The following is a 26,535-nucleotide window of genomic DNA, read 5'->3' as shown; positions in this document are numbered from 1 at the left end:
GCAAGCTCTGGCAGAGGTCCGGTTCCCCCCCCGGTTTTGGGTGGACGAAAGATCCTCTGACTGGTGGGAAAATTTTGTGTGGGCTCGCTGGGATGATGACCACTGGATTGCCAACTTTAGAATGTCTAGGGGGACATTTTTTGAACTCGTGGAGGCTCTACGTGGACGCATGGAGAGGCAAGTCACTGGCATGCGGCGCCCCGTGCCAGTGGAAAAAAGGGTGGCGGTCGCATTGTGGTACTTGGCCACCCCTCAGTACTTCCGGACAGTAGCCCAGCAATTCGGACTCGGAGTCACTACGGTTGGCGATATCCTTAAGGAGTTCTGCCTCGCCATGGAGGCGGAATTGTTCAGCAAAGTCGTGTGCCTCGGAGACCGGCTTGGAGCGGTGAGTGTCATTCTATCCCCTTTGCCCTTTAAATTTTTTTTCTTGTTTGACAGGTCAGCAACGAAGACGCGATACACCCCACGCTGACATGCCATGGCTTATATTCTTTTCTTTCCCTTATTCCAGAGTATGGACGGGTTTGCCAGGCTTGGATTCCCGCATTGTTTTGCGGCCGTCGATGGAAGCCACATCCCTATCCGTGCCCCCGGGGGAAGCATAAAGGAGTACGGGAACAGGAAGGACTTTTGTTCTGTTCTCCTGCAAGGAACTGTGGACTTCTCCGGCCGGTTTATCGATGCCGAGGTGGGGTGGAGTGGCAGGAGGCATGATGCCCTTGTTTTCAGGGAATCGAACCTCAGGAAAGCCATGGACAAAGGGGTCTTTGTTCCAGGAAACCCCACCGCCACCATTGAGGGCGTGCGTGTGCCGGCGTTGGTGCTCGGGGACGGAGCCTACCCATTACGACGCTGGCTCATGACTCCCTACAAGCGGCCAAGGACAGACGTGCAGAGCCACTACAACCTCAGTCACTCCCGGGCAAGGAATGTAGTGGAGCGTGCCTTTGGACGTTTGAAGTCCCGGTTCCGTTGCCTGATGTCCCGACTCCATGTGCATATAGACAATGTGACTCCGCTGATCATCGCGTGTGTCATTTTGCACAACATATGCGAGGACAAGGGACATAACATCCCCTTCCCTGTGGATGAACCTGATCCTGTAGTCCTTGAGGACACACAAGACATCCCTGAAGCAAGGAGAAAAAGGATCTATGCTGAGGGGTGCAAGGTTCGGGACGCCATAGCCACCCACATCTACAGAAACAGGAGGCGTGTTTAATTGTTTTTCCTACTCTGTTGTTGAATAAAGTTTTGTGTTCTTTGTTTAACCTTGTCTTGTGCGGTTTGTGTACTTAGCCAGCAAAAAAACGGGGATTCTCTGGTCCAAAAGCACTTTGACTGCCCTAAATGCTAACTCCCCACTGAAATTGACAAACACAATACGGAAGCGCTGAATGGGGAAAGTTCGGGGAGGCGGGTAGCCAGGAAGTATTGGCGACCCCTGTCAAACCGGAGGATCAATCCACTTATGTTCCAAGGAATAATTTTATTGGTGGGCAGCTTTGATACATTTAAAATAGGGGTGGTCGATCGGAGCAACGCACGTTCGTTCCCTAACCGTCATTCCGAAGATGCCGAAGCCACGGAAGGGCTCCTTCTGGCAGCGCGCCGAGGCTGAGGCACTTCTGGAGCTTGTGCTCCAATCGAAAAGTGTTGGCCGCCTTATGGCCAGCACCCACTGCCACACCAAGGGTGCTTACCTGGTGTTGGCATCAAAGCTGAGGGAGAGGGGCTATGTCCGGACCTGGGAGCAGGTCCGGACAAAATTTAAGAGGGTGAAGCTGGACTTCCTCAACAGTCTGGAACAGTGGGGGGGGGGGGTCCCGCAGCCAAGTGGGAGAACGGTCTTCCACGACCAGATGGTGAAAATATGGGAGAAGGCTGGGAAGCCCCCCCTGGAAATGAGGAGGCATATGGGTGAGTGCTGCCCTCGTTGTGTTTTGCCCTTAAACATGCATGGAATGACTAGCTGCCTCTTTCCCCTACTGTCCCCAATGAAATTCGAGAAAGTATTTAGATGCTGTCAACCCCCTCTGACTTAGCCCGCCAGTACTGTAGAACCACTTTGGTTATGCGCTTTGACTCTAACTGTGGTGTGTCCACCAGCTGTGTTTCATCTCTGGTTTGTGTGCTTTTACTTATGATTTCTCTTTTTCTTTGCCCAGCCACACAATCACCATCCAAGCTGGCAAAAGCACCTGAGCTTGAGGAGGGGGAGGAAGAGGGACCTTCCACCTCAGGACAGGCTGCAGGTGAGAGTTTTATGTCTGTGAGGGAGACCCATGTGTGTGTACCCCCATGGAGCCATATGGGAGCCTGATGTGATGCTTCCATTTGAAGTGTGATCAAATTCTTTGTTTGATTTCTATAGCAGAAACTATGGAGGCAAGGCTGCGTGCGATGGAGGCCAGGGTTACTTCCTTAGAGGCTGAAGTGGCAGAGCTGAAAGGGGAGATTGAGCAGCAAAGGCAGCAGAGGGAGGCGGAAGAACGTAGGTTATGTTCCCCACTGCCCAACTCTTCTCACACTGTGGCTAAGGCCACTAAAAAGTGTATGCGTGTAAACTAAAAAAATTGGAAAATATGTGTGGCACTAATGTGTACTTTTTCTCCCTCCCCACACAGTTAAGAAGAAGGAGGACGAAGACCTGTTCCGCCGCAAAGTCAGGGGGACCATGGGACGGTTGTGCAGGAGAGTGAGGGAGATGGAAGGGGCTGGGGAGGGGAGCAGTGGGACCTGAGTTTTGTTTTCTGTTTGTGTTTTGGGGTGGGGGGTGTTGGGGGGGGTTCCTAGTTACATTGCCCATTTTTCTATCCCTGTTAAATATATGAATTTGTTAAAAAAAAGTTGGCTTTCTTGGAGGTTGGGGGTGGTGGTGGGGGGGTCCAAGTTACATTCCCTTGTTTTTTTCCCCTGTTGAACTGTTTTTGAAAATAAAATGTTGTTGTAAATTTCCTGAAAAAGACTCCAGTGTGACTCCTTACACTCGCACACCTTTCACCCCAAACGCCTAAAACACCTTTAACCTTTAAAACACCCTCCAACCTCCAACCCACACAACGGTGCCAGAATAGGCACAATCACTTGAGAGGGTACACAGAGACAGAGTCAAAAATATAAACTTTATTTAACAGACAACAGCAAACACAGATAACTAGACAAACTGGCCCAAACTAGGAGGGGGAGAACTTGTCCGCGGGTTTAACGATTCTCTTCCCGAGAACAGTCCTCCTTCTCGTTTGGGTCGAGGCATTCTGAGACGGGGTGGGTGGGGTGGGTGCTGGAGGTGGTGGGGGAGGTGTGGGTGGGGGGGGGACGTGCACGGTAATCTGAGGAGGGGTGGCCGCCTCCATAACCGCGACCGCCCTCTCCATCAGCCTCCTTATCAGTCGAACCTCCTCCACGCTTTCGCGTAGGGATTGGTTCGACTCTCTAAGGATGGCACGGAATTTTTTTCCCTCCTGGGCCACGAGGGAGAGCATCGCCTGGTCTGCGGCAGCGGCACGCCTGGACTCCTCCTGGCAGTGCTCCAGGATCCTTTCTCCCACACTAGTCAGGACGGAGACGCGCCGCAGCCTGCCGCGTTCCCTCGCCAGCCTCTCCTCAGCTTGGAGAGCACCTCTAGGTGGTGAGCCGGCTGGCTCGTCGTCTTCTGAAAGGACCTCTGTTGGCAAAAAAAGAGAAACAGAACTGTTAGTAACATCGAGACAGTCAAAACCCACCCTGGTGCACATGGTGGCCTTTCTTGGTTACATATTGTTAAACCAAGACTCAGAACAATGCCAGGGGAGCACATGGTTATTGTTTGTTTGCCCATGGTGGCCTTTCTTGGTTACATGTTAAACCAAGACTCAGAACAATGCCAGGGGAGCACAAAAATGAAAAGGAAGCACACAGTTATTGCACACAGACATTGTCCTGCAGCCATGGCTCGAAAGGAACAGTTCATGCACGCTCACCATCTTGTATCTGTATACGCCTGCGCACGGCAGGAGGTCCAGCCACCCCACGCTCCTCCTCCTCCTGCGTCCCGGGTATGAAATCTGAAAAAAGGGAAAAAAGAACATGATTTAGGACCAAAGTGTGGCAAAGCAAGCTTCACACCCTAAAGCAGCAACGTTGAGGGACTCTCTTCTGTCTCTTAGCAGTGCTGCTGCCCTGCACAAACAGAAAAGCACAAAGCAGTTAAACCCCCCCCCCTTATTGCAACTGATACTTACCAACATTTGTTGACGCCCCGGAATCACTGTCCTCTGCCACCGCTGCAGGGGACTCGAGGACCACCGTCCCAGGCATCTGTGTCTCTGTGGACAAGAGCAGAAAATAGTGAAAAAGGAGCAAGCATACAACCTGAACCACACAGCAAGGTCCCAAAGTAGTGGCTAGAGCACTGCAGAAGGCCTACGGCTGAGGCATGCTGCAAAACTGTTTGGGTTGTTGGTTAAACACAACCGTTTTTAAAAGCCACCCAAAGCAATCCACAAACATCCTAGCATAGCATGCGTTGCAACGAACACAAGGCATACAATAGTGAAAAAGGAGCAAGCATACAACCTGAACCACACAGCAAGGTCCCAAAGTAGTGGCTAGAGCACTGCAGAAGGCCTACGGCTGAGGCATGCTGCAAAACTGTTTGGGTTGTTGGTTAAACACAACCATTTTAAAAAGCCACCCAAAGCAATCCACAAACATCCTAGCATATTATGCGTTGCAACGAACACACGAGAAAACGATGCCCAAACGTCAGAACACACATTTGCTCAAAATGAAATATAAAATAAAAAGAAAATTACTTACCGGAGGCAAGGGGCGTTTGCTCAGGAACCTCCTCTGGCTCCCCAGGAGCGATGGCCATTAGGTCCAGCGTGACCAATTCCGCGGCTCGTTGCTGGACGGGGGGTGGAGGCCGAAAGCTGGACGAGGTGCCCTCGCCGGGATCCTCCTCAGCGGGTGGTTCCTCGACCGGGGCAGCCGGCTTCCGAACCACCTTAAGGCTCCTCCCGACGCGCTTCGGCCTGCCGGCTCCTTCCCCATCGCCGTACAGCGGGCGCTGCTCCTCAAAGTAGGGGCAGGTCACCTTCTCGTTGCCGGAACCCTTATTATGGTTCACGGCACGCATATACTCCGCCCGCATTGTTTTAGTTTTGGACCGGCATTCAAGACCGGTCCTGTTGTGGCCCAGGGCACGCATCTTTATGGCCACTTGTTCGAAGACCTCCCTATTCCTGTGCGAGGACTGGAAGGCGTCCTGGATTTTCTCTTCCGAGAAAATCGCGATCAGGTCCCTGATCTCCGCGTCCCTCCAAGTTGGGCCACGGCCGGTTGCAGGGACAGACGACGCTTGCGAGGAAGATTCCATGGTGCCTTCGCTAGTAGCTGAGCAAAATGGTGGTGCGAGGTGCAGGGTGCAACGGATCATATACCTTCCCGCACACAAAGACAAAGGGACTAGCCGGCTCCTGATTGGTGGAGGGCAGTAGGGGACACGCACATTGGCCACATGAGGTCACATGTCACGTTCAAAACTCCTCGCGCGGGAACAGGATCTGCTCCTAATGGTCAGATTAGCGCCCTTTTTGTTTGACTTCTCGCATGCGCTGATTCGTCCACACGCGAGAAGAACAGTTTGAACATGCAGCGGGAGCCATTTTAGTGAAATGTCCGCCATTACAAAAACGCATGCCGGTGTAAAACCGAGAGCAAGTGCAGCGGTACGCGACAGTGCCCCAATAATATTCACCAACCAAAGCATAATTCAATGACATGTAACTGGCGAACGTTCGTTGGCATGGTCAGCGTACAGTTTTTTAAAATGAACGGCGGACGGCGACTCCGCTTGCCGGAGGTCTAGCCGCCGATGGAAGGGGTTGTCCGCACCCAAGCACAACCACGCACCCGGAACCACACAAAGACCCACTACACATAAACCGCCCCTCATGCTAGAATCATTTGTATTGAACCCCTCTAAGGTTAACAGGAGACTGCGAGCGGCGAACGTTCGTTGGCACGCTCAGCGGAAAGTTTTTTAAAATGAACGGCGGACGGCGACTCCGCTTGCCGGAGGTCTAGCCGCCGATGGAAGGGGTTGTCCGCACCCAAGCACAACCACGCACCCGGAACCACACAAAGACCCACTACACATAAACCGCCCCTCATGCTAGAATCATTTGTATTGAACCCCTCTAAGGTTAACAGGAGACTGCGAGCGGCGAACGTTCGTTGGCACGCTCAGAGGAAAGTTTTTTAAAATGCTCCCTGTACGTTGACTCCGCTAGTACTGGCCGAAGGTAGACGGGGTTTTAAGCTTTGGGCAAATGTTTGGAACGTGACGGTGTGTGCCACTGTGCTTTTGAAAAACTCTTGTGGTGTCCGGGCAGAATTTCCGAAAGTGATCGTGCTTGAAAGCCAGTCGCTGTCTCGTTGCCTCGTAGATCCCCGCTCGCTCGGAGAAAAAAAATGGCGGACAGTTCGCCGGAAGTTTGGAGGAAAGGCTCGGGAGGAGGGACTTTGAAGAAACCGCAACAATGGTAACGCACAAGTCTGTGGCGCTATTGTCGCAGATTGGTTGCAGGAGTGTATCGCTATCCGGAGGGTGAATCCACTTTTCTGGATTCCCCTAGAAGCGCTACAACGAAGCGCTTTTTGCGGGTCGGTTGCAGGACTGTTGCAGATTGTGTACGACGTCGTGGGTTATGGCAAATTTGTAGCGTTTCCAATTGGCAACCATCCTGCTACTTTGAAGCCGTGCGAAATGGCCCTGGGTCTCCCAGACACTACTCTGAATCTCTAACTCTACACTGGCTTTTACAGGGCGGCTGCTGTAGAGCAGTAGCAAGCACCCAGGCCTAGCTGCATCATGCAAGTCAGGTGGTATCAAATCACGCAGAAGGTGCTGCTTCTCAGCCTAAGGTTGTCAGCCTTCCAGAATTATAACACCATATGATCGATAGCTCCTCCCCCCAGCAAATAAATGCTTTGGAGGGTGGAGTCTATGAAATTCTATTCATCTGAGGCCTCTCCCCTCTCCAAACCCTGCCCTCAGACTTTACCACAAAATTTCCAGGAATCTAATTTGCAACTGGCAACCCTAATCTGGTCTGGCCCTGGTAAATCCTCCTTCAAAGGCTCAAACAGCTCTGGAAAGAGCCCTGCCCCCCCCCCCATGCCTTTTACTGACAACATTCAAGCCTAGAATTCTGTGGTTGCCTAACAATTGCCACTGATGGCTTCTTTTTTTTTCTTTTTAATGCTATCAGTATTCCTTTTATTATTGTTTTTAAAGCAAAAGTATAAAAATACTTTTATTTTTTTAAAAAAACCTGTTGTTGACTCTCATGTTGAAGAACATCCATCTTCATCTAACTGCCCACACTGACACGACAGTTACAATCCTGAACATCTGGTGTACTAATGATACTGCAGATGGGTTTTAGATTCTAGGCATTTTCTTAAATTTTTATTATAAAGACATTATATTGTAATACAAATGTTTTAAATATTTCCTTCTCCAAATGCAGGATTCTCAGCAGCACCACTGCTATAAATGTCTGCTTTCAATCTGATCTATCACTTTGTTTGGTAGATTCCCCCCCCCCCCTATCATCTCTCCCAGTCTTGTCTTATTCTATATCATCCTGCTGCAGCTATAAGATTTCATTGCCTCATTATTAATCTTCTCTTGAAGGACCTTAATAAATATATTAAACAAATGGTTCTCATTGATCTCCAGGTTATCTATCACCTATTAAATTTGATCCTCACAGCAGGTCCTATGCTGGTAATAGGAACTGTTCCCTGCCCTCCTCCAAGTGACAACCTTTCAAATACTTAAAGAAAGCAGTCATGTCCCCTCTCAACCTCTTCTTCTCCAGGCTGAACATCCCCAAGTCCTTCAGCCTTTCCTCATAGGGCTTGGCCTGCAGGCCCTGGATCATCCTCGTTGCTCTCCTCCGAACCCTCTCAATTTTTTCCACATCCTTTTTGAAATAAGGCTTCTAGAACGGCACACAGTATTCCAAGTGTGGTCTGACCAATGTGGTATAAAGTGGGACTATGATATCTTGCAATTCTGATGCGATGCCTCTGCTGATACAGCTCAAGACTGCCTTTGCCTTCTTTACCACCTCATCATACTGTCTGCTCACATTTAGCTTACAGTCCACAAGTACCCCAAGACAGGTTCACAAAGACTGCTACCCAGAAGCGTCTGCCATCCAGTATGCATGCTTCTCATTTTTGTGACCCAGATATAGAACTCTGCACTTATCCTTACTGAATTTCATCTTATTTTCATCTGTCCAGTTTTCCAGCATGTTCAGATCTTGCTGAACTCCATCTCTGTCTCCTGGAATGTTTTCTATGTCTCCCAATGTTTTTAAGCATTATATTATGAAGGACTTGCATAGACATTTCAATCTGTAGAAAGCTGTGGAGGTCTTATGGTGAAAATATACACTACAAAAACACAAAACTGCTACCAAATTAGTATCCCTTAGTTACCCCCTCCGCATTATACATAAAACTTACCCTAACTTCTGACCTCATCCCAGGCATTTCCCCAATTTCTGCTCAGTTTATTTATTTATTTATATTTATATACCGCCCTCCCCTGAAGGCTCAGGGCGGTTTACAGGGAACAGGAATCAGGTACAGATAACATCAGGTAACACATGTGACAACAGCAATAACAATACAGCAACAATACCCCAGCATGATAACAGCAATAATAATATGATAGAACTGCAAAGGAGCTTCAGCTCAACTCTTACTGGGACCCAGTGCATTAGGCAGATTAGTGGTGGTTATAAGAGGAGGTGGAGAGCCTGAGGGCCAATTGGAAGCGATGGTCTGGGTCGACCTCAACCAAATGCCTGGTGGAGGAGCTCCCTTTTGCAGGCCCTGCAGAACTGCTTGGGTTAACTGCTTTTGTTTAAAGAAAAACAAAACCAGATGATTTCAAGATATGCATTAAGTTTTATTGGTAGATTTTAAATATGCAAGAGTGAGAAGCACCAAGCTGCTTAAAAGAATAACATAGTTTTATTAAGAGAAACAAACATTGTATAGAACGAGATCTAAGTAACTGTCTAACTGTTGTTCTATATTCATTCAGGCTGTTCTGGAGGCAACCAGAGAGGAAGCATGCTCAAGGGAGCAGAAAGGCTCTAAAGAGCCAATGAGAACATAGGATCTGACTATCTGAAAAATATCACAAAGTTTCTGACTACGCTAAATACACATCTTCTCTGATGCCTTCTCTCGGGCATGCTTTATATTTTGTTCAATTATGCACACTGCAGATCTTGCATATTCAAAGAAGTTTAAGCAGGTTTTCTTAATCAGCTTTCATTTTAAAAGTCCCTAGGAGAAGAGGTGGAGCCTTACTTCTTAAAAAAAGAAAGAAAAAGAAAGCAGGGGTTCAATAAATGTGATTAAAACTGTCATTACCACACTATCGGAATGTTTTAGGCCTTTAAAAACAACACCCTGAAGCCACTCATTTTAGGGGAGCCAGTTTGGTGTTGTGGTGAGGAGCGCTGACTTCTAATCTGGCGAGCTGGGTTTGATTCCCTGCTCCCCCATATGCAGCCAGCTGTTAAAAGCCAGCTGATAAAGCTGTTCTGACTGAGCAGGAATATCAGGGCTCTCTCACTCCCAAATACCTTACAGGGTGTCTATTGTGGGGAGAGAAAAGGGAAGGTGACTGTAAGCCGCATTTACTCACTTCTTTGAGTAAAGAAAAGCAGCATATAAGCACCAACTCTTCTTATTAGGGCAGGGAGGAGAGGGAGTGGTCTGACGTGACTACAATCTGGTCATAGAAAAGTGGGCTGGAGATGGGTGGGACAAAGAAAACCAACAGAAACATTATGCACAAGGAAAAAGCTGAATCAAAATCAGCCTCCAGAAAAGTGTTTTCAAAAGAACCAGGAAAAATCTGAGGGATATCTCCCCCCCCCCCTAAAAAAACTAAAAAGAGAGAAAAGACTCAACAACAAAAGGTACAAAAGTGCTTGCAAAAATCAGAAGCTAAATGGAAGCAGTTTGGGACCAGAACTGATAGAAAATATCCATGCAGAAAAGGCCTGTGAATCCCTGCATCACACATTGATCCCTACGCTTTTAGGATGGTTTTGCAACATCCTACTTTCACCCTTTGGGAAAGAGAGAATTTGTATATCTTGTGAAGAGATAAATGAACTATGCTTGCATGGATGCATGAGCTTTAGCTTTGCTCAGCACTCCAAAACATGCAAAGGAAGTGCATGGGTCATATGCAGTAGCCCCTACACATACCTCTGCATTATATATATGGAGGTTCTCAGTGAGCATGAATTAAATGTGGATCTGTCCCAGGGCTAATTTTAGGAGCACCATTCAATTAAGAACTGGAAGGCAGTCTTCACTGTTTAGAATGTAACTACAAGTACTCATGTGATCAATTTTTGCTCATGCCTGGAAGCGAACATTAAGAAATGAACCAGTATTTTAATTTCTTTGTTTCTCAGTGAGAGGTATGAGATTAGCTCTGCTTGTTCTAGTGAGAAGTAAATTGCATTTGAAATACTCTTAGTATATAGCACACTACCCTAATTTTTTATTCCCTTCTTTTGTATCCTTTTTTATTGAATACAAACTGTCCAGTGGTTAATGAAGCTTACCCATTACATTCAGAGCCGCTATTCATCTCTCTAATGCTACAGTGTGTACTAAAGACATTTAATCACATAATTAAGGCACCTGAATAGTAGTAAACATGTGCTTTTTTGCTACTCTTTAAATTGGTGTTTTCACAACTAATGCAGAAAATGCCTCTTTCATGAAAACACCTCTTTAAACTGATGAACATGGCTGTCTTGAACATACATGAGGAACAATCCTATGTGATCCAAATGATCAATTTATTCCGTTGAAAGTAGTGCACAAATGGCTGTCTTCTTACACATATTTATGCCATTGCTGAAAATTAAACAAAAAATGAGTCCGTGCAAGGCAAAATATGGAAATAAGAAATTTGACTAGTATAACCATGAACAATTTCCAGTAAGCACCTTGTTTCTGTTAAACTTCGTTTGGATAACTAAAGATTTTCCATCATGTCCATGAGCTGCAGGTGGACAGACACCTTAATGCCCTCTAGAGATGTTCCTTGCAGAAAATAAGCATCGAGTTTTCCAAGTGCTAAAATGTAGTGACAAGTTGGGAGAATTAAAATTGCATTTTGCGAACACATATAGTTCAAGCACGCATGATGTCACTATCAAAGTCAGAGACTTTACAAGTCTGTTGATACTACTGAGATAGGAGGCATCTAGTTCTGTTGAGTATAAATCAGATTACTACATGAGTAAATTGCATGATCTTGAGTTGCTTATGCTCAGTGGTCCACGTTGCTATTTCTTTTGCCCTTTGTTACAATGCTATACTCATAAAGCTATTACTGATTTCAACAGGATGTTATTTTGAGATAGACACCAGGCCATTTTGTGACAGTACTCTCTGATATGGAGTGTGGTAGAAAGTTCTATCAAATTGCAGCCAACTTATTGGCACCCTTGCAGTGGTTTCAAGACAAATAGAAGTAGTTTGCTGTTATCTTCCTCTGCATTGGAACCTTACATTTCCTTCATAGTCTCCCTTCCAAGTACCAACCAGGGCCACCTCTGCTTAGCTTCTGATATCTGAGTACTGGCACTTTGTTCGGGGCTCTCACAAGTCCTGTTGGGGTGGGGAGAGCAGTGGAAATTGGCATAACCTTACATATCAGTACTGATACTTAAAAATCAACAACAAAGGATAGATAGACCTATTACACATAATCATTCCAGTCCAACTATCTATATTCTATATGAGAGCCAGTTTGGTGTAGTGGTTAGGAGTGCGGACTTCTAATTTGGCATGCCAGGTTCGATTCTGCGCTCCCCCACATGCAACCAGCTGGGTGACCTTGGGCTTGCCACGGCACTGATAAAACTGTTCTGACCGAGCAGTGATATCAGCGCTCTCTCAGCCTCACCCACCCCACAGGGTGTCTGTTGTGGGGAGAGGAATAGGAAGGCGACTGTAAGCCGCTTTGAGCCTCCTTCAGGTAGGGAAAAGCGGCATATAAGAACCAACTCTTCTTCTTCTTCTTCTTCTTCTTCTAATAGCAAAGTCATCTATGATACTTCTATATGGTAATTGGAGCACTGAACGAGCAAGACAAATACTTCTAGAAACCTGAAAAACATCCCAGCTTTGCAGAACAAATGTGCAATCTATAAAAACAAACAAACATTGAGAATCCCCCAAATGATAAAAGGATCACCTGTAGATTTAAGAACAGATTCTCTCAGTTGCTGTTGCTAGGAAACCACTGCATCCCAAGACTGGATTTTCTGTGAGTCAAAGGCAGAGGGATGGGGTAGGTAGGGCCCTTTCCAGGGCTGTTTCAGCCTTTGAGAGAGGGCTCATCAGAGGCAGGCCTGTAGGCTCTCCAGCTCCAGGTTCAGAAGGTTCCGAAGATGTTGGAGTCTAGGTAGGGGCTGGAGGAGAAGCCTTGGCCAGATAAAATTTATTTATTTTTGAATTTATTCCCTGCCACTCTTGGCAAGCTGGCTTGTGGCGGGTTACATAATAAAACTTTCATAATACAATAGAAGAAGAAGAAGAAGAGTAGGTTCTTGTATGCCGCTTTTCCCTACCCGAAGGAGGCTCAAAGCGGCTTACATTTGCCTTCCCTTTCCTCTCCCCACAACAGACACCCTGGGTGAGGCTAAGAGAGCCCTGATATTACTGCTCGGTCAGAACAGTTTTATCAGTGCCGTGGCGAGCCCAAGGTCACCCAGCTGGTTGCATGTGGGGGAGTGCAGAATCAAACCCGGCATGCCAGATTAGAAGTCCGCACTCCTAACCACTACACCAAACTGGCTCTCAGTAAACTGGCTCTCAATAAAATTCCCATTAAAACCCCAATTAAAATTACACATTATATAAACGCAAGCATGGCGGCAAAGACAAGCCCTCCCCCCTACCCCACTGGGGCAACAAGGTAGCATCTGCTGGCCATGACTGATGGAACAAAAATGTGGTTACATATCTTCCTGGGGGGGGGGGGCATCAGATCTTCTCCCTGGCCTCGTTCATAGACCTGGTGGAAGAGCCCCATCTTGCAGGCCCTGCAGACATGTTCACAAGGGGAACAATTCTGTTGTCTGGAGATCAGTCATATTTCTGGGATGTTTTCCAATCCCACCTAAATGTTGGCAATTGTAGGCCTGGAAACAACCTCTGGCTGATTTGATACCACATGATTTAACTAGGTCAAGCTGCTTAATAAGAAGAGCTCTGCTGGATCAGACCACTGGTTCATCTAGATCAGCATCCTCTGGAGGGCCAACAACAGGGCATAGTGGCTGCAACCTTCTCCTGATGTTGCCTCATAGTTCCGCAATTCAGAGGTTTAGTGCCTCTGAATGTGGAGGTTTCCCTTGACTGCTACTATACAACAGGCACCCTACAAAAGCCAGTGTGCTGTTTTAGCAGTTAGAACTTCAGAGTAATGTCTGGGGGACTCAGGTTCAAATCCCTATTTTGCTATAGAAGCTCAATGGTGATTTTGGGCCACTCACATAATTCCATCCTAGCCTACCTTGCAGGGTGGCTGTGAGGAAGGAGAAGAGAATAATGTAAACTGCTTTGGTCCCCACTGTGGAGAATGGTGCATCTGGCACCCAGGATTAGGGCAGAGTCTGCACTTACTTTGTTTATTCCGTTGTCAATCATGTTGAATTCAGATCAATTTGAACTCGAGTCTTCCTCCCCCCCATTGAAACAGGAAAGTGTTCTGCACTTGGTTAGGGAGGCTCAGAAGAGGGGGGGGAGGCAAATGGAGACTCTTTCTTTGTTTTCTTGAAGGGGGGGGAGAGGATCCAAGAAGTCAGAGGAGGGAGGAAAAAATCCTTTCTTTTCTTGAGCATTAAAAGCACTCCAAGATATCGCACAATAATGGTAGGGTCATTCCGGATCAATCCTTCTTGCTGCAGAAGGAAAATTTAAATCGCCCAAAATCAAAACGGAAATCGCATTCTGTGTAGACGGCAGGGACTGAATCGACCTGGGGTTGGAATAAAAGCTCCGTGGAGTTTACACCTAGGATGTGCATTTAGAATTGAAGTGTTGGCTAATCTCTCTTGCTCAGGCACCCATCTCTGCTCAGATAAGACTTTTCTTGCTATTAAAAGGCATCAATACACAGATAAAGTTCTGTGAAAGAGTAATGCTGAATCATAGCTTGTTTGCCATAGCTATGATTAAGCATTATATATTCTGAATATACTAGAGGCCAAGCCAATTGCATTCAGGAATACAATGGGCGCTAGTTTAAGGGGGTGGAATGGAAAAACTTTGTGGATGGCCTCTCCCTTCCCCCAGGATCTGGAAAGCCTGCAGGGAGCTGTTAGGGAACTCACTGGCAGGGGCAGCTCTCAAAGGCAGAGATCTGCAGCCTTCAAGCTTCAGAGGGAAGTAGAAAGAGGAGGGGGTGGTCAGGGGTCGGGGACAGAAGGCGATTGGTTGGCCACTGGACAGACAGGCAAGCCGACTGGAGGAGGAGGCACTCAGAGGTGGGACAGCTGCCTTGAGGGGGTGTTAAGCATTGAATGGCACTTAAGACAAAAGACACGCTCCTCCTCCAGGCCCTTACCAGAAATATATCATATGCAACAGACAAAGTATGGTTAAGGACTGACCACAAACCAGGATATGAAATCATTATTCGAACTGAGTTTCAAACTGTGGTTTATATTACTCACAGCTAACGTTTTACAACCCTGTGCACTGAGGTGGTTAATTGCTGTTAAGAAGTTACAAATAATCACTATTTTTTCAAACAGGTATTAATTTCTTTCCATGGCATGAATAATTTTTATACTGAACATATATTGGCCATTTTAGAATCATAGAATCATAGAGTTGGAAGGGACCATACAGGCCATCTAGTCCAACCCCCTGCTCAACGCAGGATTAGCCCTAAGCATCCTAAAGCATCCAAGAAATGTGTGTATCCAACCTTTGCTTGAAGACTGCCAGTGAGGGGGAGCTCACCACCTCCTTAGGCAGCCTATTCCACTGCTGAACTACTCTGACTGTGAAATTTTTTTTCCTGAAATCTAGCCTATATCGTTGTACTTGAAGTTTAAACCCATTACAGCATGTCCTCTCCTCTGCAGCCAACGGAAACAGCATCCTGCCTTCCTCCAAGTGACAACCTTTCAAATACTTAAAGAGGGCTATCATGTCCCCTCTCAACCTCCTTTTCTCCAGGCTGAACATTCCCAAGTCCCTCAACCTATCTTCATAGGGCTTGGTCCCTTGGCCCCAGATCATCTTCGTCGCTCTCCTCTGTATCCTTTCAATTTTATCTACGTCCTTCTTGAAGTGAGGCCTCCAGAACTGCACACAGTACTCCAAGTGTGGTCTGACCAGTGCCATATACAATGGGACTATGAAATCTTGTGATTTTGATGTGATGCATCTGTTGATACAGCCCAAAATGGCATTTGCCTTTTTTACCGCCGCATCACATTGCCTGCTCATGTTTAGTTTACAATCCACAAGTAGCCCAAGGTCTCGTTCACACACAGTGCTACCTAGAAGTGTATCCCCCATCCAGTAGGCATGCTTTTCATTTTTCTGACCAAGATGCAGAACTTTACACTTATCTTTATTAAATTGCATCTTGTTCTCATTTGCCCATTTTTCCATTGTGTTCAGATCTCGTTGAACTCTGTCTCTATCTTCCGGAGTATTTGCCAGTCCTCCCAATTTGGTGTCATCTGCAAACTTGATGAGTAGTCCCTCCACCCCCTCATCTAGATCATTAATAAATATGTTAAAAAGTACTGGGCCAAGCACCGAGCCCTGAGGTACCCCGCTACTCACCTCTCTCCAGTCTGATGAAACACCATTGACAACAACTCTTTGAGTGCGGTTCTCTAACCAATTCCCTATCCACCTGACTATCTGAAAATCCAGATTGCAGTCCTTCAATTTATCCATCAGAACATCATGGGGAACCTTGTCAAAAGCTTTACTAAAATCCAAGTAAATGACATCAACCGAATTTCCCCGATCCAGCAAACCTGTTACTTGATCAAAAAAGGAAACTAGGTTGGTCTGGCAGGACCTGTTGGAGACAAATCCATGCTGACTTCCTTGGATCACTAAATTGTCCTCCAGATGTTTGCAGATCGCTCCCTTTAATATCTGCTCCATTATCTTCCCCACAACAGAGGTCAGACTCACTGGTCTGTAGTTTCCCGGGTCATCCTTCCTCCCTTTTTTGAAGATCGGAATAACATTTGCTCTCTTCCAGTCCTCCGGGACATCTCCAGTCCTTAAAGAGGTTCCGAAGATGATGGACAAGGGCTGTGCAAGTTCTCTGGAAAGTTCTTTGAGTACTCTCTGGTGCATTTCATCCGGACCAGGGGATTTGAACTCATCCAGTGCAGCTAAATGCCTCTCGACAACCTCTCTATCCATGTTAACCTGCCACCCAGACACTGTCCTTTGGCTATGGCCATCTCTAGATGTGCCTAAACACTTTGACCTGTGGGAAAAACAGATGTAAAATAGGCACTAAGCCTTTCTGCTTTCTCTGTATCTTCCGTTAGAGTTTGTCCATCCGCACCCAACAGTGGGCCTATTGCCTCCTTTACTTTACGTTTGCTCCTCACATAACTGAAAAATCTTTTCTTGTTACAATAGGCTTCCCTGGCCAATCTTATCTCACTGTCAGCTTTGGCCTTTCTTATGATTGATCTACAGTGCCTAGTAACCTGTAGGTACTCTTCTTTAGAGCTCTGTCCTTCCCTCCATTTCCTGAACATTTTCCTTTCCTTTCTTAGTTCCTCTTGAAGTTCTCTGTTCATCTAAATAGGCTTCTTAGAGCTCCTGCAGTGTTTTCGTCTTTTTGGGATAGTCATTGATTGAGCATGCAATAGCTCCTGTTTGAGTAGCGCCCACCCTTCACATACTCCCTTCCCTTCCAGCATTCTCGTCCATGGTATGACGCTCATCATGTCTCTGAGTTTATTAAAGTTTGCCCTACGAAAATCCAACATCCGCGTCTGGCTACAAGATTCCTTGGCTCCCCATCTCAAAAGGAATTCTATGAGGACATGGTCACTTCCCCCTAGGGTCCCCACCTCCTTCACCTCATCCACCAACTCTTGCCTGTTGGTCAGTATTAAGTTCAGTATGGCTGAACCTCTTGTGGGTTCATCTACCATTTGATAAATGAAATTGTCAGCCAGGCAGGTCAGAAACTTGCATGACTGAGGACGCTTCGCAGAGTTTGTTTCCCAGCACACATCTGGGAAATTGAAGTCACCCAAGATGACAAGGTCCTGTCGCTTGGATATTTTCTCAAGCTGCACACAAAGTGCAGCATCCACATCCTCTTGTTGGTCAGGCGGTCGGTAGCAGACACCAACCACCACACTGTTTGTTTTCCCCTCGCTTATTTTCACCCAGATGCTTTCCACTGTAGATATGCTCTCTTTCACTAGAATTTCCTGACAGGTAAGCCCTTTCCTCACATACAGTGCCACTCCTCCACCTCTTCGATCTATTCTGTTTTTTCTGAACAGTTCATATCCATCCACCATTACATTCCAGTCATGAGAATCATTCCACCAAGTTTCTGTGATGCCTACTAGATCATACCTTTCCATCAGCATGAGAAGTTCCAGCTCTTCCTTTTTATTGCCCATGCTTCGAGCGTTAGTATAAAGACATCTGAATCCTTTTACTTTTGGTTCCCTATGAGCTGGCCTTGCTGGTTGGGCTGCCTCAGATTGTTTTCCTTCCATACACTCCCTATATTGATCGTCTCCTTCCCCTAGTGGCTTTAGTTTAAAGCTCTCCTGATGAATCTCCCCAGGTTCCTGCCAAACACATTCTTCCCCAGTTTCGATAAGTGCAGTCTATCAGGTGCTAGTAGGCCTTCCTCAAGAAAGCCTATCCCATGGTCCCAGAAACCAAATCTCTCCTGCCGGCACCAACTACACAGCCAGTGATTCACCGCCATTATCTTCCTCTCCCGACGCATTCCTCTTCCCTTGACAGGCAAGATTGAAGAGAATACCACTTATGCCCCCATTTGCTTGAGCTTCCTCCCCAGATCTTGATAGTCTTTTTTAATAGGAGCGATGGTATTCAGGGACATGTCATTCGTTCCCACATGGACCATCACAAATGGGTAGCGATCCGTAGATTTGAGGAGTTTGGGCAGCCGTTCTGAAACATCTTTAATTTTCGCCCCTGGCAAGCAACACACCTCTCGGGTTAGGGGGTCGGGCCCAGCCACATGGCGATCCATTCCTCTTAGCAGGGAGTCTCCAATTACTAGTACTCTCCTTTTTTTCTTCTTCTCAACTCCATTTCCTTCTGTCCCCGTGATCTCTTCCCTTTGTCTTGGACTTTGTTTTGGGACCTCTTCCCTTGTTGACCCTTGCACCTCCTCTGCAAGGGCCTGAAATCTATTCTGGAGCTCCAAAGGCCCCGAGAACTGTCTCGCTCTTCGCCGTTGAGTCTTTTTCCGAACTGTCAGCAGAGGCTCCCTATTGTGGTCAATCTCCTTATCCTCTTCAGGACTAGTTGTATTGTCTTTATTTGGGGTTGCAGGGCTCTGGTCTATGAACTCCTCCCCTTTCTTACTTTGGGTTAGAGTAATAATAGAGTAATAATTCTCAGAATTTTCAAACTGCCTTTGTATTCTGTATTAGAAACTGGTTGCTAATGGATTTTTTCTGTCCTTTTAGACAGGCCCATGTTAGTAACCAGCTGCTAGTGGAATTTTGTTACCTGTTCATACAAATCCACTTGCATTGCATTAGCAAAGTGTGGTTAAGTGGGCTTTTAAGTGAAACTGTTTTCCTTCATTTTCTACCCCTTCGTTGCACTTCTTAATCACTGTGGTGTGCAGTCCTTTACACTGTCCATAGTGCTTCCTACAAAGCCGCTTCCCCCTGCCATTTTTTGCTGTGTGATCATCTGTGAACTTTTTTGGGGGAACATTCTTAGTTGAGCACTATATTCTAAACAAATATAGTGATACTAGGAGTTAAGGCATCTCAATGGTGTCATTACAGCACTGAATTACTGCATTGGATGAGCCCTATAGCTCTTAACTTAGAATGAAAGCAAAAACAAAAAGACAACCCTCTGAGTAAGATTGTGTGGTGAAACAGGGCAGGGGGGAAAAGTGGCACTGTTTGAAATGACCATAACACTTCAGAGACAGCTCATTAACCAAAGGAAATTTTCTGCATGAAACCCCTGTCCCTATATTGCTTTACTTGAATTTGGGCCAACAACGCATAACATCAGTATGCAAATCTTCTGTGTCTCCTCTCCTCTCCTCTCCTCTCTTATCATTCAGAAGACAGTTCTGTACACACACAGAATATGCATACATGTAAAAAAATAGTGGTGGTACATATTTCTCAGTGGGTGAGCTGGCTTCCTCTCATTCAAATACCAATGGCAGACATAATAATAATAAATAATCTCAATTGTTTTTGACCTACCTGCTTATTCCATTACTTAGTATATTATTTTTTCAAAATGTTGTCAGAACATGAGAATGGCACTAAAAGAAGGTTGTAAGTTTTTCCATAGTAAACCTTTGTTTGAGACCAAATGTAGCAATAATCCTATGAAAATAGAAATATATCTGTTCCACATAATATATTTCTGATAAGGTAAGGCCTTGGAGGAGGAGCATGTCTCATGGCTTAAGTGCCACTAGCACTTAACACCCACTCAGGGCTGTCCTGCCCCTGAGTGCCTCCTCCTCCAACCGGCTTGCCTGTCTGTCCAGCGGCCAGCCAATCACCTTCCATCCCCCACCCCTGACCACCCCCCTCCTTTTACTTCCCTCCAGGGCTGCCGATCCCTGCTGCGTAAGAATTGCAGCATTCCTGAATGTAACGGGCTTGGCCCCTAGTCTATAAATATAATTTAAAAACCAGGCTACAGAAGAGAGCTAAAGGTGAAGGGAAAAAAAGGTGAAGGTAGCCTTTTCCTACCTGTATTTTTTGTTCTACTAGTAACCACCCTCACTGGCAGCTTATTCCATCACAGTGTCTGACGAGTAGCACAAAATGTGTTACAGTGTATGGACAGGGTGTATGTTTAATTGGGTGGCTAACCAGAAAAAGGTTCAGCTGCATTGTGGCTTGAAAACTAAATAGTGGAACAGACATGAAGGTTTTCCACACTTACTGGGCTTACATAAGAAAGGCTTTGGAGTTCAAAGCAGAATTTGAATGTAGAGTGTCTTCCAGTTTCAGTTTCATTTGGGCAATCCATTGATCTCTGCCTGAAATGCCTGCTGGGTAGAGTTTTGTCAACTCCCTATGAGGTAAATACATCAGGTTTTGATAAGGTGATGAGTGGAGATGGTGGCAAATTTGACACCACACCAATGCTCTGGATTATCAGGTTGAAGCCCTCTCATCTGGGCCATTTGACTGATCACAATCACACTTGTTAAGCAACACTTCCTATTGAAAAAGGATCCTCTCAATGTAATATTACATAGAATCATAGAATCATTGAGCTGGAAGGGGCCATACAGGCCATCTAGTCCAACCCCCTGCTCAATGCAGGATCAGCCCAAAGCATCCTAAAGCATCCAAGAAAAGTGTATCCAACCTTTGCTTGAAGACTGCCAGTGAGGGGGAGCTCACCACCTCCTTAGGCAGCCTATTCCACTGCTGAATTACATGCATCTCAGTCTGATTGGCCCTTAAAATCAGGCTGTTTTTGCATGACAGAAAAATACTTGGCCCTTTGTAATTTACCTCCATGGTTTAGAATAGTCATCTCCCACGAATATGCAACAAGACATTTCAAGGGCCATTTGTAAAACAATTCTAAAATTATTTCCAGAGGTTTAAATTGATGTAAAATGACAATGAAAAACCTGCATGCCCCAGATAATTTTTTCTTTTTCTTTTCCTCATTCTCACCCAAATTAACAACATGCATGTTGGTACTACGAAGCTGCAAAGGTGGTTGTTTCCTACATGTGTGGAAAAAACTCTAATATTCTCATAAACTCATGAGACAAACAATTGCCTTCTATCTCGGCCTACACATTTCAGCTTGCTTTCCTTCTCTCGCTTCTGTTCCTTCATTCCCCCCCCCCCCCCACCGTGTATCCCCTTCACTGTAAGAGCCCTTCTCTGCTGCCAAAATTTCACTTCCCCTCCCCCCAAACCCAGGCTGCTGCTTCTACCTACCTCAATTGTAGTTCTTCCCATAACCCTTCGCGCCCTCCCCTCCTCGTGCTCTTTATCTTGCCTGCACCAGACGGCCTTTGCAGCTGCCTAATAGGCCGAGTCTGCAGCGTCCTGGAGGTTTCTCCCTTATTTTGTGTGCTTTCTCCCTCGTTCCCCGCCCGTCTCCATTCTCTGTCTTCTTGACCGAAAGATAAAGGCAAGAATGAGAAGGGAGAGGTGCTGTTTCTGTGCTTGCAGTGCAGTTGCCACCCGCCCTCTCCCTTCCCTCGCCTGTTGTTGTGTAACAGCAGCAGATGTTCAGGGTTGCTGAAGTAGCTGCAGCAGCAACAGCAACAGCAGCCATCAGTTTCCTTCCTATTGGCAAAAGCAGTCAGTGTGGTGCAGGGAACACATAAAAACATGTTGAGGTAGCACGGCAGTTGCACAAAAGGGACAGGCCAGCCCCGGGTGCATCTGCTCACCTCTTTGGAACCTAAAACACAATGGGTGGCTGTTTCCAGGCAAATACCTAAAAGGTTTTGTCGCATTCCAGGGGGGTGGTGAGGGATGGGTCACTTTCAACCAGAGTTAGGAAGTTACAGGCAACGAGGCAAATATTTAAGACAGGGCAGAAGCCAGGACAGCCCAAAACAGGCATTAAACAAAAAAGGTCACCACAAAAAACAGTGGGATGCATTACAGATAACCAAGAATAATAATATTTTATAAATGAAAAAGTGGAAATCCCGCAAATGTATTAGCCCTAACTAGGCCAGAAAGCCCCTGGAACACCCCAGAACAGGCTGGAATGGACACCAAACAAGAGTTCTACAAAAACAGTGTGACGAATTACAGACACTCAAGAACAATATTTTTAAAATGAAGAATAACTCATCCCTCTATTAACGCAATCTGGGCCAAACTGCCTCTGGAACACCTCAGAACAGCATTAAACAAACAAGAGAACCACAAAAAACAGTGAGATGTGTTAGACACCCTAGAACAATATTTTAGAAATGAAGTGTAACTCTCACATCTTTTTGAACCTGTTTTGGGACAAAATGCCTCTGGAACACATGTGCAACTGCCCTCTACTGCCCCCAAACTCCTCATAGCCCCCCTGGATTCTTCCACCGTTCCTGGGGTGGGGGTATACCACCCACTTTGGGAACCCCTACTCTAGAGTATTGGCATGAGGTGGCAACTGGCTGATGTGTGGGGTAGGTTGAATGTCTGTGTGAAATACACATGTTACAAAACTATGTGATTATTTTGTACAACTTAAAAAACCCTTTCAAGTTAAAACACACACACTAAGTCAGGGCTGGATTTTGATAGAGAGGCTCTAGGCTATTCCATTTGTGAGACCCCCCCCCAATCCTCACCCACACAACTAAAGGAAGATGGAAGAGTCAAAAATGTTGAAATGGAATGGGCCACCTGCCCAGCTGATACCATAGCTGGGAGCCCTGATCCAGCCTTCCATTCCTTGGGTGGGGCCTATCTGTTCTTTGTTGCTGCCACCACTCACTGACTTGAGTAACCCTTCCCGAAGGACAGTGAGATCCCTCGGCTAGGTTTCTAGTATTGTGGGATTAATACGCTGAAACTTTGGGTCCCACCTGGAGTGTTGGCAACCATCCACTTTTGCCTTGTTTTCTTCCCCTGGGCCATCCCAACACACTGAGTAGGAAAGTCTAAGTGGTCCAGAGTACTAGTCACTTTTTAAATACCAAAACTTCAAGTTTATTTAACTAATTTAAATCTTATCAGCGGTACTCAACCTTCTTACCGCCACGACCCAGGCTGCTGCTGAGGCCCGCATATGCAGACAAATCGAGGCGGCCAGTGCCATGGCTCCACCACCTACACCCACCAGCTGCCACCACCGCCTGCCTCTGCTGGCCGCCAGCCACCACCACTCGCCTCTGCCTGCTGCCACTGCAGGCTGCCACGGCAGCAGCTAGCAAACTGGCAACCCTGCAGAAGGGGCCAAGCAACCCCAAACGGGGTCGGGATCCCAAGGTTGAGAACCACTGACCTTAAGATTTGTAAATTAACAATTCCACCAGCACACCAAAGCAGGCCATAAAATAAAAGGGTGAAGAAACGCTGTCCGCTTTCCCTACACTACCTTACTGAAGAAGGGGAGAAGTTAACTTTGCCATTCACAACCTTTGACCTCCCCAGGCCCTGCCCCTCTGCCTGGGAAAACCAGGGCCTTCTTAGGAGAAGAGATCTTGCAACCTTTCCCCTTGGAGGTTCCAGGAGAGACTCCCCTCTTCCAGGAGTACTAAAACCAATATACCATGAGCTCCTCCCCCTGGTGGAGCCTGTTTCCTCCATCCCCATTGGGGCATGTGATCTTCACCCTTCCCCAAGTCCCCTGGGAAGTGTAGGGAATTGTAGCTTCTCCACCACCAGGCAATCATTTGAGAATACAGGTCTAGGGCAGCCATTTTAAAATGCAGACCAGCTGTGTTGCTAATGTAGAACCATTTTTAAAGAATGTCTGAGTCTGTATTCACCAAACCTGCAGACTTAACAGGTTGTTTAGAGCAGTGCCTTATGAAAGCATGTGTAAGTATTATAGACCCTGGCTGGAGCCCCCTAGACTTTGAGGCCCTAGGCATCAGCCTAGTTAGCCTAATGGTGAATTTGGCTTGCACAAAGCCCATAGGCCATTGTTGAAAAGTTATCCTGTGTACTGTGCAATCTTAGGTCCTCTATCTTCTTAGACCTGATACGTTTCAACCCTCACTGGGTCTTCCCCAGAGGTCTAATTATGACACACATACAGTAATGAAATATGTAAAGCAGCCAGTAAAATAAATAAATAATGATACCTGTAAAAAAAAACCCGAGAGAATGGGGTAATTGTTTTAAGTTCAAATTAATATTGATAGAGACCACATAATTATCAGGCTTCTTTTGGGGTGATAAAATCAATGGATCTGACAGAAAAGGTCCATTTATCACTTTATTCTGTCCTATAAGAAATTTAAATAATTATGAAAAAACTGGAATAATTTGTTTATGAATTAAGGATAGGAGGGAGGGAAAACTACCTTCTTTCAGGCTGCCAAGAAATTCTGTTGTGTGCCCCTGAGATCAGTTCATGTCATAGGCAGGTGAGGTGAGGTAGGGGAGAGAATTTAATGTTATAGGAGGAAGACACAGCGGTGTTGGCAGAAAGTTGGAACTGGCCTAGTAGGACCAGAGGGAGGAAGGAAGTAAAGGAGTGAATAGACTTCAATCTGTGCTCCTGCAAATGGACATCTTTCCATGTATAATCAAGGTACAGAAAAAAGGAAAAAAGAACTATATTTCATATATAAATACATGTCCAATCAGTCCCATGATTTAAACACGCTGGTTCCTGAGTCCTGAGAGTAAATATCCAGAACATCTCTCTTTTTTCCAGGCAGATATGTGATGTTGCCATAAAACCAACAATCTTTGGTGGGTTGCTGAGTTGTCATGAAGTGCTGGACCATAGGCGGTGATGTAACTCAAATGCTCAAGAATTCTTATTCTTAAAGGTCTAGACATAAAACCTATGTATTGTTTGTATTGACTTTCAACTATCTGAACCATTTTTTGCCTTAATATTTATGAAAAGTCACTCTGGGAGGAGCGCTAACTGAGGCACCTCCAGGTGTCAGGCCTGCGCTTCCATCTGCACAGGCCAATCTGGGCGTGCCCGGCAAAAGCCAGGCGCCTCCAGAAGCTGGCTGCGAGGCGCTCAGCCCGCCTCATGGCCAGGCGCTGGCTGGCCAACGAGAGCACTCCTGCAGGTTCATGCTTCGCCACTGATCAGCTTGCCCACAAGCAGCCATGGTGGCCCAGCCAGCAGCGCAGCGGTTGGTCTACCCACTAGTGGGGCTGCTGCTATGCCCGACAGGTGGCAGCCCGACCAGCTACGGGGACATTTGCCGGCCGCCACTGTGATGCCCTGCTCAGGCTTGCGTGCCCTCCGACCAACCGCCAACCTGTCACGCCCACTGTGACTACGGTAGGTCTGCCGCTGGCTATCCCCTTTGGAGGCACACCCCACTTGTGGCTGTTGCATTCCTGGATGCAATGGGCTTGAAAGCTAGTATATATATAGTTTGCAGGGAAGATAATGCAGCAGATTTTAAATGGGCATTCTACAATCCTCTGGAAAACATTTTAGGTGAATGTCTGGTCGTTCAAGAGATGAGGATGAACAGGCATATCAAATCTGTGATATTTTTGCAAATGAGGCCAATAAGCAGAGCTGGATAATCCAGTATGAACCTCATTTTAGGAATATAGATTGAGAACTGCGAAACCCAGATTTGGTTTTTGTGCAGTATAGAAATGCAGTAGTGGTTGATATCACTGTTTGGTTTGAGGATAGGAAAGAAGGATTAAGTGAGGCAGCTAGAGAGAAGATATTACTGAGAGCTGAAAGAACAAGTAAAATTATTGACTAATACTAAGGAAGTGGAGTTATCTGGCTTTCCTGGGGGAGCTCCTGGTATATGGCTGGAGGACAATTGTATAGTACTGGAGATCTTGGATGTCCCAGGAAACCAGCAGAAAGATATCGCTCAGAGAATTAGTACAAGGACTCTACAGATTTCAGTAGATATGATTCGCTCATTCATGAGTGAAGGTACAGTCTATGATAATGGATAGCAAGGTGATAAAAGTGGTGAATACAAAGTAGCAAAATTTGATTGCACCTACTGACTGTATTGGGATATTAAATCACAAACTGTATATAGTGTATATATGGTCTCCTATGTTTAATAAAATTTTAAATTGTTCTAAGTTTTATAGTTATGAGGCTTTAATCATTTCATTAAAGACCATACTAAATTGGGCTAATTGGCAACTGCGGGCTAGCCACATTATTAAATTGTATATGGAGAAGCTTAGAAGCCTAGAAGGTGGAAATAATTACATCTATAGATATCATACATATAAACTAGTGCAAAATATAATGGTCATGATATTGTCACTAAGGAAGGACATAGTATGGACAAAGTATGGACAAAGTATGATGGGCAGAGGATATAACATTCAGTCTTGTGAATGAGAACACTGCAATATCATGGGATAGCATATGGAGGGTGGTAAGTGAAGATTTTGGAAAAGAAAGGCCAAAAACCAGGAGTGAGCAAATACAGCAGATTCTTAAGAACAAGCTATTGAAATCAGTTTCCAGGACATGTGTTTTGATCAAAGAAAATACTTTTCATTTGCCTATAGCTGAAATATGCTGAGCCAG

The 26,535-nt window shown here is 46.0% G+C and overlaps 1 protein-coding gene across 2 annotated transcripts; it reads right to left on the bottom strand.

The window, feature by feature from the left end:
• Nucleotides 1–3,101: 3,101 nt before the first annotated feature.
• LOC143844274 (uncharacterized) lies at nt 3,102–21,481 on the bottom strand. Of its 2 annotated transcripts, XM_077351212.1 has the most exons (6): nt 21,297–21,481; nt 13,747–14,101; nt 4,804–5,429; nt 4,227–4,310; nt 3,966–4,049; nt 3,102–3,670 (listed from the first exon to the last, which is right to left on the bottom strand). In XM_077351212.1, exons 3-6 carry the CDS (start codon nt 5,423–5,425, stop codon nt 3,180–3,182), a joined length of 1,281 nt encoding a protein of 426 aa, XP_077207327.1. In that variant the 5' UTR covers nt 5,426–5,429; nt 13,747–14,101; nt 21,297–21,481; the 3' UTR covers nt 3,102–3,179. The 2 variants fall into 2 exon arrangements, with proteins under 2 accessions (XP_077207327.1, XP_077207330.1); XM_077351215.1 differs by lacking the exons at nt 13,747–14,101; nt 21,297–21,481 and having other exon boundaries at nt 4,804–11,911.
• Nucleotides 21,482–26,535: the final 5,054 nt, after the last annotated feature.

The sequence above is a fragment of the Paroedura picta genome, chromosome 1 (genome assembly GCF_049243985.1).
Source record: "Paroedura picta isolate Pp20150507F chromosome 1, Ppicta_v3.0, whole genome shotgun sequence".
In the NCBI taxonomy this organism is placed as follows: Eukaryota; Metazoa; Chordata; class Lepidosauria; order Squamata; family Gekkonidae; genus Paroedura; species Paroedura picta.
This window is presented reverse-complemented; position numbering and strand designations above follow the sequence as displayed.